This window comes from Phyllobates terribilis, unplaced genomic scaffold (genome assembly GCF_046119375.1).
Source record: "Phyllobates terribilis strain yellow unplaced genomic scaffold, ASM4611937v1 Scaffold_11__3_contigs__length_659146591, whole genome shotgun sequence".
Taxonomy (NCBI): domain Eukaryota; kingdom Metazoa; phylum Chordata; class Amphibia; order Anura; family Dendrobatidae; genus Phyllobates; species Phyllobates terribilis.
In genome coordinates this window covers 397231666-397250882 of record NW_027362771.1, presented here as the reverse complement: position 1 = coordinate 397250882, position 19217 = coordinate 397231666, and the positions used below count along the sequence as shown (strand labels likewise).

The 19217-nt window shown below is 40.6% G+C and overlaps 1 protein-coding gene across 2 annotated transcripts in view; it reads left to right on the top strand.

Moving 5' to 3' along the window:
• Positions 1-19217, top strand: part of LOC141166394 (tropomodulin-2-like) — a 95810-nt gene that overhangs the window by 19996 nt on the left and 56597 nt on the right. For both annotated transcript variants that reach the window (XM_073653040.1, XM_073653041.1), the window contains exons 2-3: positions 12993-13143; positions 18549-18705. In XM_073653040.1, coding sequence (XP_073509141.1) covers positions 13018-13143; positions 18549-18705 — 283 coding nt within the window. In that variant the 5' untranslated portion in view covers positions 12993-13017. The remainder of the gene's footprint in view (positions 1-12992; positions 13144-18548; positions 18706-19217) is intronic.

Here is a 19217-nt window from a genome sequence, read left to right as displayed (position 1 = left end):
GGGGCATGTTTAATCAAGTTGTGTCCACTAATTAGCATCACAGGTGTCTACAATCTTGTAATCAGTCAGTTGGCTTGTATATAGGGCTACAGATACTCACTGTGTTTGGTGACATGGTGTGTACACACTCAACATGGACCAGAGGAAGCAAAGGAAAGAGTTGTCTCAGGAGATTAGAAAGAAAATTATAGACAAGCATGTTAAAAGTAAAGTTTATAAGACCATCTCCAAGCAGCTTGATGTTCCTGTGACTACAGTTGCACATATTATTCAGAAATTTAAGATCCATGAGGCTGTAGCCAAACTCCCTGGACGTGGCCGCAGGAGGAAAATTGATGACAAATCAAAGAGACGGATAATACGAATGGTAGCAGAAGAGCCCAGGATAACTTCTAATGAGATTAAAGGTGAACTTCAAGCTCAAGGAACATCAGTGTCAGATTGCACCATCTGTCGTCGTTGTTTGATCCAAAGTGGACTTCATGGGAGACAACCAAGGAGAACACCATTATTGAAAAAAAAATCATAAAAAAGCCAGACTGGAATTTGCCAAACTACATGTTGACAAGCCACAAAGCTTCTGGGAGAATGTCCTATGGACAGATGAGACAAAAATGGAAGTTTTTGGCAAGGCACATCAGCTCTATGTTCACAGACGGAAAAATGAAGCATATCAAGAAAAGAACACTGTCCCTACTGTGAAACATGGAGGAGGCCCTGTTATGTTCTGGGGCTGCTTTGCTGCATCTGGCACAGGGTGTCTTGAATCTCTGCAGGGTACAATGAAATCTCAAGACTATCAAGGGATTCTAGAAAGAAATGTGCTGCCCAGTGTCACAAAGCTTGGTCTCAGTCGCAGGTCATGGGTCTTGCAACAGGATAATTACCCAAAACACACAGCTAAAAACACCCAAGAATGGCTAAGAGGAAAACATTGGACTATTCTGAAGTGGCCTTCTATGAGCCCTGACCTAAATCCTATTGAGCATCTTTGGAAAGAGCTGAAACATGACGTCTAGAAAAGGCAACCTTCAAACAAACACAAGACAACTGGAGCAATTTGCTCATGAGGTGTGGGCCAAAATACCTGTCGAGAGGTGCAGAAGTCTCATTGACAGTTACAGGAATCGTTTGATTGCAGTGATTGCCTCAAAAGGTTGTTCAACAAAATATTAAGTTAAGAGTACCATCATTACTGTCCTGGTCTATTTCATGAGTTCAATTTTTTTTAATTCTGTGGAAAGCAGGGGTGAAAAGCAATGTCTGACTTTCATTTGTTAATTTTCATAGATTTTTAATTTATTATTACTTTTGTCAGATTCAAGTTATTTCTGTGACCATTGTGGGTTTTTCTTTCATTAAACGAGGGGTACCAACAATTTTGACCATGTGTGTATATGAAAGTTGATCAGCGCTCAATTAAAGGTCCTTTCAGATGTACCAACACAAACTGGGAACAGAACGATTGTTGCCGATAAATCATCCTATCAGCCAATAAACAATCATTTTGCCTTTTTACCGGTTGATCAGCAGCATGCTTACGTTGTGCATGGTGGGATAATTGGGGACAAACGCTTTTGTGAACTATCATTCACTGATTATTCTCACGCATAAATGGACATTAATTGCCGTTTGCAAAGTGTTTTACATAATATGTTTACTATGTATCAGTTGAAAATACCCTTTAAGTTTGGGAGGGTTACTTTGCAGACGGAATTAAGTAGATGTTGTTCAATTATTAGTAGTTGTCATATACAGTGGTGGCCAAAAGTATTAGCACCCCTGCAATTCTGTCAGATAATACTCAGTTTCTTCCTGAAAATGATTGCAATCACAAATTCTTTGGTCTTATTATCTTCATTTAATTTGCTTGCAAGGAAAAAACACAAAAGAGAATGAAGCAAAAATCAAATCATTGATCATTTCACACAAAACTCCAAAAATGGGCCAGACAAAAGTATTGGCACACTCATCCTAATACTGTGTTGCACAACCTTTAGCCAAAATAACTGCGAACAACCGCTTCCGGTAACCATCAATGAGTTTCTTACAATGCTCTGCTGGAATTGTAGACCATTCTTCTTTGGCAAACTGCTCCAGGTCCCTGATATTTGAAGGGTGCCTTCTCCAAACTGCCATTTTGAGATCTCTCCACAGGTGTTCTATGGGACTCAGGTCTGGACTCATTGCTGGCCACCTTAGAAGTCTCCAGTGCTTTGTCTCAAACCATTTTATAGTGCTTTTGGAAGTGTGTTTTGGGTCATTGTCCTTCTGGAAGACCCATGACCTCTGAGGGAGACCCAGCTTTCTCACACTGGGCCCTACATTTTGCTGCAAAATTTGTTGGTAGTCTTCAGACTTCATAATGCCATGCACTCGGTCAAGCAGTCGAGTGCCAGAGGCAGCAAAGCAACCCCAAAACATCAGGGAACCTCCGCCATGTTTGACTGTAGGGACCGTGTTCTTTTCTTTGAATGCCTCTTTTTTTTTCCTGTACACTCTATGTTGATGCTTTTTCCCAAAAAGCTCTACTTTTGTCTCATCTGACCAGAGAACATTCTTCCAAAACGTTTTAGGCTTTCTCAGGTAAGTTTTGGCAAACTCCAGCCTGGCTTTTTTATGTCTCGGGGTAAGAAGTGGGGTCTTCCTGGGTATCCTACCATACTGTCCCTTTTCATTCAGACACCGACGGATAGTACGGGTTGACACTGTTGTACCCTCGGACTGCAGGGCAGCTTGAACTTGTTTGGATGTTAGTCGAGGTTCTTTATCCACCATCCGCACAATCTTGCGTTGAAATCTCTCGTCAATTTTTCTTTTCCGTCCACATCTAGGGAGGTTAGCCACAGTGCCATGGGCTTTAAACTTCTTGATGACACTGCGCACGGAAGACACAGGAACATTCAGGTCTTTGGAGATGGACTTGTAGCCTTGAGATTGCTCATGCTTCCTCACAATTTGGTTTCTCAAGTCCTCAGACAGTTCTTTGGTCTTCTTTCTTTTCTCCATGCTCAATGTGCTACACACAATGACACAGGACAGAGGTTGAGTCAACTTTAATCCATGTTAACTGGCTGCAAGTGTGATTTAGTTATTGCCAACACCTGTTAGGTGCCACAGGTAAGTTACAGGTGCTGTTAATTACACGAATTAGAAAAGCATCACATGATTTTTCAAACAGTGCCAATACTTTTGTCCACCCCCTTTTTTAGGTTTGGTGTGGAATTATATCCAATTTGGCTTTAGAACAATTCTTTTTGTGTTTTTTCATTGAAGACAAATTAAATGAAGATAATAATACCAAAGAATTTGTGATTGCAATCATTTTCAGGAAGAAACTGAGTATTATCTGACAGAATTGCAGGGGTGCCAATACTTTTGGCCACCACTGTAGGTGTCATATAGTCCAAATCCCGCTCCGAACTCCAAGATCCACAAGTCCTTGTTTAAGTTGCATTATTTTCTTTTTCTTCTGTGTGCATAGACAAAGTAGACTCATTTATACATATCTCCTAATGATTGATGCAGATTATTCTGAGATCACAGCACACAGTCATATGTGCATCCATATTTGTTTGCACGCAGGTGGATTAGTGGAGGGACTCAGACAGATTGTTATTAACCTGATAATCCAAGGCTGCAGATAGAAACAGTGTAACCTACATGGAGACAGTTTCATAATCATTTATTCTGTGCTAGCCTCCCTTGTATATAATACATAGAGTGACCCTGTTTGTGATGACTCTATATAATATAGGAGTTTCACTTTTTGTATTGAAGAAATGAAATAAATTAACTTTTTGATGATATTCTCATTTAGTGAGATGCACCTGTATATATAGCACATTATCAACTCACAGTTTTCTCACAGGTCATAAATACCAACATAGTAAAATAATGTATTCACAAGCATGGAACAAATGTTTTACATGATCTAACAAAGCCAATAAATATTTACATTTGCCCATGTTAAACTTGAATCCATACAATTTGCACCATTTTATTAAAGGTAGTATGTTCTCCACGCAATTAAAATTAGGACCTCTAATTTGTATAAAAGCAGTGGTATAGTGGGCGAGTTCATACAAGGATTAGCTGCCATTATAACGCTGCCTTAACTTACACTGACTTTCAATACTGTGTGCAATTTGTGAATCTCCAGTGTATGTATTTCCATGAGATGCAGCTTCATTTTATCGCCTCCTCCTTGTAATAGCTCACAGTGAAAAACCTATCACAAGCAGGAGGCAGAGGGGAGAGGGAAGGACAAGCTGAAGCTGCTTCACATAGGATACATTGAGATTTTGTAGTGTGAAGCTGCATTACATAGGATTAGAGATGGGTGAACCCGAATTTACGAGTTCGGCGTTCGTACCAGACAGTTACTTTCCGGTTCTAAACGCCGAACATGGACTTTCCCCGGAAGTCCATACCAAAGTTCAGGAGTGCCGGGGTAAGTCCAGACAAGAGAGGGACGTTTTTTTCCATTCCTAGTTCGGGTAACCTTTATTTTCAATGGGGATCGGGTTCTGGTAGAAGTTCGGGTACTGTTCTGGTACCCAAACCGAACTTTGAAATAAAGTAAGGGTCGGGTACTAGAACCCGAACTTCTACCGGTCCGCCCATCCCTACATAGGATACATTGAGAATCTACTGGGTGAGTCAAGGGATATCAGTTTTATGTCACTAATTTATCACTGCTTTCCTTAAATAGGACTCAGACCGGAGTAAGTGCATGCGATGCAATACACTTTCTTGATCCTGAGGGAAATTGCAGAAAATTGTGAAGTACAGCATTGTGATAAGACTGTTCTCATTGCAAATCCAGAGGCATCATGGGAAATTTAGTATGTAAAATGTAGTCTGTATAAATATGTGGGAAATATGTTTTGTAATTTGTATTTTATTCACTTAAATCCCTGGCCACTCAGAGTTGCTGTGGGCGGTCCAAATCGGTGATAGACAACTCTCTCTATTTGACCGACCATACAGAGATAGCTGGCAAGCACTGAAAAAGACCACCTACTGGACCTCTGAGGGTATGTGCACACAGGGCCTTATAGATGTCAGCGTACCGGCTGAGTTTTGCCAGAGTAAGATGCTTCAGGAAAGCATCGGCTTTCCTTGAAATGTCTTCTTTGGCCCTCTCCTGGACATCTTCTCGGTGGCTTTGCCACTAACTTATTTTTTCCTTACTATATATAAAATAGTGATCCACTTCCAAATGAATCCACAAGAAGAATAGTGGGGTCACTTTTTTAGCCACTTTATGATTTTCAAAACCTGAAGGGCTTAAAAGAAGCGCAAAAAACAGGTATTGCAGTGCATATGTTCTCTCTTTTTACCATTTTTATCTGCTTTTTTTTCAGCTGGTTTCCTAAGTGGATCTGCCTGAAAAACATGTTGTGTGCGCATACCTGAAGTCAGGAATAAGCAAGGATTTCAATGAATAAAACATAAGTTATACTAAATCTTTTCCCATAAAACTAAATATCACTATGTTCAGCTCTTCCTGCTCTACAACATTGTGCTGAGTGCTGACAGATCCGACTGCTTGTTCAAAATGACAGCTTGTCTTTATTGAGCAAAATAAGTTTGAGACCGGCACTGCTTCTTCAGCAGGTGTATAGAAATTTATTTACAGACAATGCTCCATGGGAAAAAAAGTATGCAAATTAGGTCAGCCAAACCATGGAAAATTCTGATTCAGGGTTCTTGCCTCTCATCAGTACAGAGCAGGGTACTGGTTGGCTATATATAACTCAAGTTGTGTCTAAGGCTTCACATTTAACCAATGAGTGCCCTGCTCTGTACTGATGAGAGGCAAGAACCCAGAAACAATGCTCTGTACAGATGGGTGTTTTGTATACTGATTTAAAGTTTCATGGGTTGCATTTACCAGCAGATAGGCAAATCAGTCAGCAATAATAAAGCCTTTAGGCCTACCCACTGCTCTGTATCTAACAAAAATGTACATGTATAAAAGAGGGAAAAGTCCCCCTCCAGGGGTATGCCCAGAATTACTCTGTTTAGGTGGGAACGTTTAAATCAGTTCAAGGCATATATTGATCAAATCTACAAGACTAAGGTGCAGGCTCAATGCTGTGCTCAGGAACATCTGTCTACTTGACCATTCTAGGATTTAATGTTACCCAAACTGCAAAACCTCAACATATGCACAGCTTCTGTAAAGGTTTTATCCGGGATTTAAAAAAAAAAAAAAAAAAGTGTTGCTTTTTTCCAGAAACCGTGGCATTGCTGTTCATGGCTTGTTGATCTATTGCAGCTTTTCTTTTCAAGTAAATGAGACTACAAGAGCGTTTCCTAAAAGAAAAATAAACGTTTCATTTTGATCTTGGTCCATCCCTTTATTGGGTGCCGTGTTACAGGTAATATTGTTTGTATGAGCCAAAGGACGTAGAGAACCGGTCTTTTCAGGAATCCCTTTTTTGCTTTATACACAAGAATAAAATTGAAATAATATAGGATAAAATATTTTCTGACATGTTCCCTTTAAGGTAGATAGTATTACCCCGATTATACTCACAATGCCCTAATTGTATTTGAATGACTTGTACGTAAATGCAAAAGTCCTTGATGTCTGATACTCATATCCTGGCATGTGATGTTTTCATCCCAATCAACAGTAACATGATTGTTGTGCCAGGGCCAGAAAGTACGAAGCTGTTGAAGAAGACACTGACATTACACAGACCCCAAACAAACAGTTCCATGTATTACATATGTGTTGTCTTTGAGATCAGGGTAACCAGCGGTTATGTGTCCTGATTACAATGCTGAGCCTTTCACATAACACAGTACAAGGAAAACGTACCTCTTTTTACATTATAGTTTTTGTTTGATTTTGTAATTAATGCTAATAGGTTCTTACAACTAAACCTGCACCACTCACAGTAGAATGACGACTTGTTATTAAAGTGAAACCCTACTATAATTTTTTTCGGATAATCTAGTCGACCAATTCAAAATCTCACACCTCCGTAACCTTTCTACTATTGTTACACTTTTTTAGTTTTTTTTTCTCTGTGCAATATAGCAAAAACAAAATCGTAAAGGGCTTGTCCTTACTAGGACAACCCCTTCTCTATCTGAATGTTTGCCCTCTTGAAAATAAAAACACTTATACTCACCTCCCGTGTCTGCACCATTCCAGCGGTGACGGCACTCGCGTTCCCGGGGCTCACAGGCGGTCATGACACGTGAGCCCTGCGCCCAATCAGAGCTGGTGTCACTGTGCCGGTCTTCAGACGTATTGCCCATCTGCCAACGACAAGGCAAAGTATATGGACCCTGTACTAAAGACTCACGTCACTATGTGCCATGGACTCAAATGGACTGGGGAAGCATAGGATCCAGCTACACTCCAGCGTTTTGTTTCATTTTACCGCTGGAGTGGTGCTTCTAATCTAAGGTCCCTGCCCTTATTTTTATACTTACCCATCACTGTTTTCACCTTTTGTCGCCACCGCTCCCCTTGGTTTCCAGCAGTTTGTGGTCTGCTGGAGCTTGGGGTAGGTCACTTTTCAATGCAAGTCTATGACAGCCTTGTTCTGGCCTTGTTCTGGCTCTCATAGATTTGCATTGAGAGCTTGTGACCGTTACTTCTGACTTGTGGTTAGTCAGAAGTTGCAGTCATGGCGTCGCGGGTCCAGAACCGTTAAAAGATGAAGGCGGCGGGTAAGTATAAGACTTATTAGCACCACTCCAACACTGAAAAAAAGTGGAGTAGTGCTTTGAAAACAGTGTTGAATAGGTGGGTAGGTAGAGTGCTGAGACCTTCCTTCCCAATGCACAATTCAAAAAAGTCTAGAAATTGGCAAGAGCTAACTATAGTAATAATGATTATGCAGGTGCAAGTACGATGTGCCTCCAATACAAAGATATATATATATACAAGAACCATGTAACAGCATCCGCTATTGTTGAATACATGAGCTGAGTCACTGCAATAGGACTGAGCTGACATGACTTGAACTGTTGTTACCAGGCACATCCGCGAAGAAAAGAGATGGAGCTGTGTCTGGTAAACAGCTCAGAGATGGACCCCACGGCTCTGTTATTGATGGCATATCCTTAGGCCCCTTTAATAGTAATTTAATTGAAAGTTCTTAGACTGTATATTTGCAATGCGGCACCTATGTGTAATTGCTTGGTCTGCCTGTAGATGTTCAGACAAGCGCCTACTGTGCTACTTCTGATCTTTCAAGGGCATGTCTGTATGAAACATCACAAAACATTGTGCCACTGGCAATGAAAGGAGAGGATCTTAGCTGCCTTGTCAAAGGGAACATTCTCCTTGGATGCACTACAAGAGGAAGGGCTTAGACAATTTGAACACTATCCTCTCAACAGGGTGCTGTTTGGAGAGCCTTATTGTGAACTTTAATTATTAGCCTTGACTCTTAATATATTATAGTTTACTAATCTTGTATGTTTTCTATCATTATTTAATCATAACAATAATAAATGTATTAAAGGGAATCTGTCAGTAGGGTCAACCCTCCTAAGCCGTCTATATGGGTGTATAGGTTATGGGAAGCTGAATAAAATGATACCTTGGTATCTGTGATCCGATGTCTTATTCCAGAGAAATCCATGATTTTCTTATATATAAATGAGTTGTTAAGGTCTATGGAACAGATGCTAAGCTGCATGAGACTCCGCCTCCAGAGATTATTTTAAATAAAACTGGGTGTTACCAGTGTGAGACATGTAATAACTGACAGTCTGCTCTCCTGATCTCACTGCAGAGCTGTGTGTGGTTATAACTGACACATCTGCAGGTTCCTCTCAGCTTCAGCTTTCATCTCACAGGCAGCCAGTGTTGCAATACTGCAGAGCTGTAAAGCTACAGCTGCTAATGTGTTTATTATGAGACGAAGTTCAGTTCTACTGTCCTGAGTTCGTTACATGTCTCACACTGGTAAGCCCCTTTTCATTTATAATAATCTCTGGAGGCAGATTCTCATGCAGATCAGTGTCCGGCCCATAGTTCTTAACAGGTCATTTACATATAAGAAAAACGTGGAATAAAACATTGGATCACAAATATAAAAGTATCATTTTATTCAGTTTCCTATGACCTACGTGACCATATAGACAGCTTAGGAGGGTTGATCCTACTGACAGATTCCCTTTAATAGGCAGAGAATCTAGAGCATCATAATGTACCATTTATTGATATGTAAACAAACTAAGACGCAATGTCTTATCCTTATGTACGGCTGTGAACAAAATCTTCATCGTTGACTCTTGGCTGATTGTGCCTTCAGTTTTCCCCCCAACTTTTATAGAAGAGCTGGAGGGAACTAAGCCTGACCACACAATATATATGAACGCTGTCACTGGTTAGATTGACTCCGTCTGTGTGAAGTGTAATGGGATTTTAAGGATCAGAAACCTGCAATGCATTAGCCATCAAACATTTTTAATTGTGTAATTTTTGTGCATTCCAAGTGTTATTTCCCTTTAGACACACTCATTGGAAGCCAATGGAAATTGACACGTGAAAGCAATGTGACGCTGCCATTGAGTTCAATGGGTACATTGAACTCAATGGAAGGAAATTCCATTGGAAGGAATGGAAGGAAATTAATTTCTGTTTTTCAGAGTTTTTATGACCACAAAAGACCACTAAAATGCATTTTCATTTTTTTCACTCTTCCTATAATCATTATTTTTATATATCAGACACCTTTTTTATGGAGGTGGGGCTCATAACAGCGATTTGGAAGTGCTCTCCTGAAGATGGGAGTTACCTTTTTAAAGTACCAACTTAGCAGGGATAGTTTCTGAGAATTGAAGAGTTCATTGACTATATCAGGCCACTTTTGCATAGTTGAACAGGATATGACCCATTTACTTACCAGGCATTGTTTTGAGCCTGCCCCACATTTGAATTTGACGACTGCCATATGGGGACACATTGTGACACCGCACATTAAAAAATGCCTCCTTATTGTGCAAATCTTTGTATGTGCATAAAACTTACATGTGAGTCCCAGTTTGTTAAAGCTGCCCCCTTTTATATTACTTCTATCATTTCAAGTCAAAAAGCAGTAAATGTTTATGAATTATTTATTTCAAGACTTCTAATAGAATTAATGGTCTTAGAGTATCCTTTAGTTAATCTCCAGTTCTTTTAAGTATATGAAGTTAAATATAGTTTGCTTTTGTCCTGGAATTTATTACTTTTTGTCTCTTGCTCTAAAAATAGCACTTACATTTTCATCCAATTCTTTTGCAATCTCTTTCCAGAACTAGAATCCATTATAGACTATTGTAATAACCCAATTATAGCAAAAGTGTGGGTTTACCAGCCATATTGCCTAATTACTTTTCACTATTACAGTATATAACAACTGCCTTATAACAGCGTACGCGCCGTCACCTGACCCGAAGTCAGGAGAACCCGGCGGCTGTGTGCTTCTCCTTGACGCAGCAGGAGCGCCAGGATGCTGCAGGGATCGTATGAGGGGTACGTATGACAACTTCATGAGCCGCACATGGTGAATTGGGAGTGGGGGGGTGAGCTGCACATGGGGAATTGGGAGTGGGAGGGGTGAGCTGCACATGGGGAATTGGGAGTTGGGGGGGTGAGCTGCACATGGGGAATTGGGAGTGGGGGGGTGAGCTGCACATGGGGAATTGGGAGTGGGGGGGAGGATGAGCTGCACATGGAGAATTGGAAGTGGGGGGGTGAGCTGCACATGGGGAATTGGGAGTGGGGGGGAGGATGAGCTGCACATGGGGAATTGGGGGGTATGAGCTGCACATGGGGAATTGGGAGTAGGGGGAGGATGAGCTGCACATGGGGAACTGGGAGTGGGGGGAGCATGAGCTGCACATGGGGAATTGGGAGTGGGGGGAGGATGAGCTGCACATGGGGAATTGGAGGTGGGGGGAGTATGAGCGCATGGTGAATTGGGGGTGGGGAGAGCAAATGGTGAATTGGGGGTGGGGAGAGTAAATGATGAAGAATAGAGAGTGGGGTGGGGAGAGCACAGACTTGACATAATGAATTTGGGCCGAGGGTGCATGTAAATATAATGAATCGGGGGAGCAGGAGATACAGAGTAGGAAGCGTTGATGCAGGAGTGTGACTGGTAATAAATTAGGGGAAAGAGTACAGATTCTAATTCATTTATATATTTACTAGGTGGGGAAAGTGGCTATTTACAGTTAGTGGGGGCACCGTGGTGGATTAAAATTTATATTTGTAATGGTGGGTTGCATAATGACTAATTATATATTAATGGTGGGTACACATCTGTATTCAGCTGTGTAATGTAGAAGTTGGGGAATGTGCTCTAGATGACTGAAGTGATGGCATTCTGTGCTGGATTTAGGAGAAAAGCGAAGATGAAGGACTTCACCTAGAGACATCACCGGTGAGTCAGTGTATTACATGTACACTGACACTATACTCTATATACTATGTACAGGGCTCCTGTGTATAATGTCACTGGTGATCACTTTATTACCTGTACACTATATACAGAGCTCCTGTGTATAATGTCACTGGTGATCACTATATTACCTGTACACTATATACAGAGCTCCTGTGTATAATGTCACTGGTGATCACTATATTACCTGTACACTTACATTATACACTGTATACCATGTGCAAAGCTCCCATGTATAATGGCACTTATGGTAATATTAGTATTGTGTTTTTTTTTTTTTTATTAATGATCAGTATTGTAGTATTCGGTGACAATGTGGAGGTAATATGTGGTCTGGTCATGGTGTGGCGGTTTTTGTCCCTTCTGTGTGGTATTATTCGGTCACTATGTGGTGATAATATGTGGTCTGGTGATGGTGTGGCGGTATTCCTTGTATGTGGTATTATTCGGTCACTATGTGGTGGTAATATGTGGTCTTGTCATGGTGTGGTGGTATTTGAACCTTGTATGTGGTATTATTGGTCATTTTAAAAAATGTATATGACATATTCCCTTAAAGAATAATAAATAAAAATATACCTAAAAAGAGTATTGTATATTTTAAGAAAATTTCAATAGGTTAGAATAGAGTAGGGCCCGGCCAGAAGAGTCTACCTTATCGTGGTGGCGACTTTAAAAATCTTTTGGCCAAAACAAAAGCTGCTGGCTATGTATGTCATCTGGTGTTCACTGGGAACTGGTAATGTGTGATTGGTGAGGACAGGGTACAGAAGTGGAGTTTTTCCAAGAGTGGGCGGTGGGACTGTAGAAGGTTCGAGGGATGGAGGTGGAGTCTCAAGGGGTCCGAAAATTTTGCCAATATGGTGGCAGCCCTGCTCCTACGTGTCAGCATCTAAGGCTCCTCTTTTGGTTAACCAGGCCTGGCGCAATGTCATAGTTGCGGCGTGATGCACATGGGGCGTTGCACCAGGCAGGCTAATCAAAAGAAGAGCCACTGATGCTGTTATGTAAGAAGCGGTTCTCAGGCCTCCCATCCATCGGCCACAGATTACTAAACATACATGTTCTATGGACCTGGTCGAATCAGTTGGCACCAACTCTAGTCTTAGACCTTAGTGTAACCTCTGCACTCTCTATAGTTGCCCCCATCTGTATTAGGTTTATTAGCCAATGAGATTAATACAATTTTTGCCTGTTCTCTCCCCACTGGCGACACACACAGTATTCTCTCTTTCACTCTTCTTTTCCCAATGCAAGAGATTGATGAACTTCATGATCTATCACTATTATAATATGTCAGTTCTAATGTTCTCCATCTCCAGTAATGTCCGCTGTTTGATTGCTGTAGTTCAGAACCAGATGCCAAGAAGATTGGTAGTAATAATAATCATCACCCATTTCAGATGCCCTTTCGGCTCCTTACACTCCAGTAGATTACAAGTGTGAGGAGGAGGCTTACAGAACAGTCATGACCACATTCACTCTACACCCTCATTCATTGTCACTAGTATCAAAGTTAATTGAGAGGCTAAAATCGTCTGTGGTTGTCTTCTATTATTACAGGAGAACCACTCCGGATCCTTTAGTCATGTCTCTACCATTCAGGAAAGACTTTGACAAGTATAAGAACATAAACGAGGATGAAATTCTGAATAAATTATCGGAGGAAGAATTAAAGCAGTTGGAGAATGTCCTAGAGGAGCTGGATCCTGAGGTATGTGCACTGACCGGGTAGATGCCTGTTTCTGCCTCTGAGGTGTGCATGCTATCTCTCATCTCTGGGGCATCTGTTCTAACTTTACATGACATCATAAATGTTTGCTAACAATTCCTGATAAGAAAAAGAGGAAAGCTTGGCACTGTCCAGAGATGAAGGACTTAAAAATTGCAGGACTGACCCTCTGGCTAGTGGATACGGTGGTGCTCTAGTCGTAAATGTAAGTACGAATAGTCCATATAATACAGAAAAGTAGCACTCCCCTATATAAAATGGCTCTATTTTAAATCACCGATAAGATTACATAGTTTTGGGATCAGCGGGATGCGTGGAGATGGCGGCCTTTTCATGCTATAACTAACACTTTTAAAGCTTCTTTATGAATGGTGAGTTCCACTTTTCTGGATTATATGATTAATGTTTGCTAATATTTGTAGATATAGAGAATAATTCTGACGGGTTTCCAAGTAGACCTATACAATATAATTTATAGATTGTCTAGACCCAAGATATAAGGATCCAGATAGATGTTGGACAGAAAACTATTGTTTTGGTGAGGTGCACAAACCCTTCATGTCTTGTGTCATTGGTAAAAAAAAATGATGGCTTTTTTCCCAACTGTTTCAATGCAAGGTAATTTTTCAGGACGCTATGGAATTTGAAGGTCATTATAATAAAACAGACTCTACATATTGCACCCCTATATAGCGTTACCACGGCTTTAGAGAAGCAATATGTACCAGTACTGTATGGAAATAGGGTTTTAAAAATAACAGGTCAGGACTTATAGGGTGATTAGAAGACTAGTTTATACCCATCTTAGTCATATAGCTGAGAAAATTAACTGAACTTTTATGCAAATAGTGCTTCAAGTGCAACCAGGGCAGGTCGATTCCTGGCTAGTTTATTGATCCTTCGCAGTGATACCTGCCTAGCTCCACCTCCATGCTTGATGGTTGCCTCTACTTGAAGGCGCAGAACAGATGTCAACGACGCACTTGTTGGCACAAGGCGGGGAATAATGTGGACGGTTGATGCACTAGGAATTCTCGCATCCTCTGTGCACTTGCGGCCTCATTTATAAAAATATTGAAAGTTGCTTTTCTCATTTATGGGAACTCAATCTTTGGCCAGGAAGGTGATCTTGCCATGTACTATCCAATATCTTTATTGTTGTAGTACCTAATTAAAAAAATTAAGATGGGCCACGCCACATGCAAATGACCGCAGGACGTTGGTGCCACTACTCTGAAGAACGATGTTGGCCAGCCCTTAGACATTCCCTTTTTGGTTTGATTGGTGTCCCCTGGATACATAATCACAGGCTATCTGTATGAGTTTGTATTGTCCTTGGCTTCATCTGCGCACATGTGACACCAAACTTGGCTTGTAATGATTTATCCCAACTTGAGGGATGTCAATTGGGTTGTAAAGCAACCAGGAGGACAGCCTATTGTCTACAGCAGAATACTCAGAGGACTCTCCTTTCCTTAAGGTGCATTCACATACAGCGTGTTTTTTTTATGGAAATTTTTTTTTCTTGCCAACAGCTCTGTAGAAAGATGTTGGGATTCAGTAAGACAATATGAAATGCAATGTATAAACTCCATTTTATTGTGGTGTTACATTGTAATTGTGGCATTTTTTTTTTTTAAACGACAGCACGCTCTAAGTATGAGCACTTAATTGTGTTTTACTATCATAGGGTTTGTTCACACAGAGGTTTTTTTACATGGATTTTAAAAAAAGTGGATCTGCTTCAAAATGTGTTTAAATCACATTTAATACTTTTTAAGGCCTTCTTCACATATCCGCATTTACAATTAACACTTATGACACACTGATGGTTTAAACAGACACACTGATGACACACTGATGGTACAAAAAGACACACTGATGGAGAACACTGATGACGCTGGTACCAGTTTACGCACCTTATACAGACGTGTGACGGAGGTCTAATATGGATTTTGAAGTGGATCAGTTTTAAATTCCATGGGAAAGAACCCGGTGTGAAGATACCTGTAGATTGTTTCTTTTTTTTTCCTCTTAAAAACCACGTCTTAAAGTTAATTGCATTTTTATCCTGTCAATGCACCCTAAATTTCCCAGACACAGCAGATCAGATGATGTCTTTTGTCACTTTGTATAAATCAGTATAGCAGGAGATCAGTATAACAGAATAATAGGAAACATGCCTGTAATTTAGGTAAGTGTATGCATTTTGCCAATGGTACGTACTAAACATAGACAAGTCACTTGAATGTCATTCTCACCGTCCCATCACACACTCATGATGCAGGGCTGCCTTGAACTAATTAATACCAGTCATGTTACTTGCGAGATCTTAATTGCACGGCTTTCATTTTACATTCTCTTGGATGCTGTCTACAACTCTCCCGCATGCTGGCAGCCGTTCTTCCCGCAGAAGCCAAGAACAACACTGAAAAACTCTTTATTGACTGCAAAGTCACCTTAGCTGGGAACAAATGACTCCTCCTGAAATGAAACATGTGTTGGTTTTAGGGAAGGAAAATGTGTAGACATTTCCATTCCGTCAGGTAAATGAGTAACTTCAGTTTTCTCATAATGCATTGGGACCAAAAATAGAAAGTGATATAGCGGTGTGTCTGATTCCAGATCAGCACATGTTAATCTTCAGTGCTGCCTGACAAATATCTAAATGGGTAACCCTTTTATTACCAGTCCATTCTTTCCTAGAGAAATAAGCAGGAGGTGTGTTCAGGGAATGCATTGGAAGCCATAGGGTGGTCTCCATGGGCTGGTCCCATTACCACTGGAGAGTAGTACTTGGCAAGCACTCACTTTTACAGGAAATCTTCAGCAATATATGTTGTCTATTGAAAACAGTGGTCACAGGTTTGCCAGTTTGCCAAAGCGATACAAACTCTGCAGCTTCACTCTCTATGGCTGTGTCAGTTTAACTCTTTAATTATTATTTTTACTCAAAATTTGGTAAGCAAGTGTAAGCATTGGCGCAGTCTTTTTTGACTGCACATCTTTATTCTGGTCCAGAGTTGACTTGTTACTGTGGCACAAAGTTTAACAATTACACTACTAAACCGTGACATTGAGTACTATAGAGTACAGTGGCATTGAGCTTGGAGGTTGCACTACTATAGAGTGACATTGAGCTTGGAGGCTACACTACTATAGAGTGACATTGAGCTTTGAGGTTGCACTATTATAGAGTGACATTGAGCTTGGAGGTTGCACTTCTATAGAGTGACATTGAGCTTGGAGGTTGCACTATTATAGAGTGACATTGAGCTTGGAGGTTGCACTACTATAGAGTGACATTGAGCTTGGAGGCTACACTACTATAGAGTGACATTGAGCTTTGAGGTTGCACTATTATAGAGTGACATTGAGCTTTGAGGTTGCACTATTATAGAGTGACATTGAGCTTGGAGGTTGCACTACTATAGAGTGACATTGAGCTTGGGGGCTACAGTACTATAGAGTGACATTGAGCTTGGAGGTTGCACTACTATAGAGTGACATTGAGCTTGGAGGTTGCACTACTATAGAGTGACATTGAGCTTGGAGGTTGCACTACTATAGAGTGACATTGAACTTGGAGGTTGCACTACTATAGAGTGACATTGAGCTTAGAGGTTGCAATACTATAGAGTGACATTCAGCTTGGAGGCTACACTACTATAGAGTGACATTGAGCTTAGAGGTTGCACCACTATAGAGTGACATTGAGCTTGGAGGTTGCACTACTATAGAGTGACATTGAGCTTGGAGGTTGCACTACTATAGAGTGACATTGAGCTTGGAGGTTGCACTACTATAGAGTGACATTGAGCTTAGAGGTTGCACTACTATAGAGTGACATTCAGCTTGGAGGATACACTACTATAGAGTGACATTGAGCTTAGAAGTTGCACTACTATAGAGTGACATTGAGCTTGGAGGCTACAGTACTATAGAGTGACATTGAGCTTGGAGGTTGCAGTACTATAGAGTGACATTGAACTTGGAGGTTACACTACTATAGAGTGACATTGAGATTGGAGGTTACACTACTATAGAGTGACATTGATCTTGGAGGCTACACTACTATAGAGTGACATTGAGCTTGGAGGTTGCACTACTATAGAGTGACATTCAGCTTGGAGGCTACACTACTATAGAGTGACATTGAGCTTCGAGGTTGCACTATTATACTGTAACATTGAGCTTGGAGGTTACATTACTAGGGAGTGGTATTGAGCTTTGAGGTTACATTACTATAGAGTGACATTGATCTTTGAGGTTACACTAATATACAGTGATTTTGAGCTTAGAGATTACACTACTATAGAGTGACATTGAGCTTTGAGGTTACACTACTATACAGTGGCATTGAGCTTAGAGGTTACACTTCTATGCAATTGTATGAAGCTTGGAAGTTACAATACTATATAGTGGCATTGAGCTTGGAGGTTACACTATTATACAGTGGCATTCAGCTTGGAGGTTACATTACTTTACCGTGGCATTGAGCTTAGTGGTGAGCTTGCAGGTTACATTACTACACAGTGGCATTGAGCTTAGAGGTTACACTACTATACAGTCACATTGAGCTTAGAGATTACACTACTATGCAGTGGTATGGAGCTTGGAGGTTGCACAACTATATAGTAGCATTGAGGTTCGAGGTTACACTGCAAAAAGTGGCATTGAGTTTGGAGGTTATTTTACTATACAGTGGCATGGCTCTTGGCAATTATAGTATTTTCTAAGAAAAAGCTCTATTACATAAACAGCCCAATAGCCCAACATCTTGGTGCTAAAGGTGATTATCACAGAACACCTTGCATTAGAATAGAATACATTTGGAGCAAACCACAATGGAATTGGTATTTATACATATGGATCATCAATATTCAGAGACACATAGATTACCAGAGGTTCTTCTGGTGGAAGTCACTGTTCTTGGTGTCTCAGCACCTCCAATTTTTAGACTCAAGATCCACCTAGAACAGAGGTTTGTCATCCTAGAATTATTTTGCTCGAATAATATGCCATATAGTGCCTACATAATAGTGATATTCAGCAGCCACATTATAAGGGATCTAATGAATTAGGGAGCATTTTTCCTTCTGGATATGAAACTGACGTAAAGTACCATGGCAGGTTATTATCCACTCGAAGTAAATGATGAAAGTCCTATTGAATGACTACAAAAAGAGATCTTGAAAACCATGAGAAAAATGGCTGTACAAAGTGCATTAGAGTATTATAGAACCTGTCATCAATGACTAACATCTCATTACTGGAATCGTAATATCTCCTTAATGCACCTTAGACTAAGCCTAATATGCACACTAACAAATTGTGACTAGCTCTGATGAGCGTAAAACAATTTAAAACCTTTTATTGATTTTCAGAATGCCCTATTACCTGCTGGGCTCCGACAGAAGGATCAGACAACAAAGGAAGCGTCTGGGACATTTGACAGAGAACATCTTCTGGCTTATCTGCAGAAAGAAGCCATGGAGCACCAAGACAGGGAGGACTTTGTGCCCTTTACTGGGGAAAAGAAAGGTAATGGAACCAGTGCCAATAATAATAATAATAATAATAATAATAATATTTTTTATTTCTATAGCGCCAACATATTCCGCAGCACTTTACATTTTAGAGGGGACTTTTACAGACAATGAATGACATTGCAGAATACCAATAATCACATAAATCAACAGATACCAGGAGGAGTGAGGGCCCTGCTCGCAAGCCAATAGTTTCGACCACCTGTGATCATTTACATGTGATCATGGGATGAGGTAAACAGTAACACGACTTCTCTTACAGTTTAAATAGGACCTGTCACCAGGTCAGAAGAGGCCAGCTTTTATTTCATTCCCATTGCTTCCCTGGGTAGTTGTACAGCCAAAATTAGCTATGTGTCACTGCTACATCACAGTGCGATACAATATCCTGAGGGTACTGTGACAAGAAAGTCCAACCGCTTCTAACGTTTTACAACTCGATTGTCGCAGTACCCTCAGAATTGCAATGTGACCCCTTTGCCTTGTGTTGCACTGTGCAATACTCAG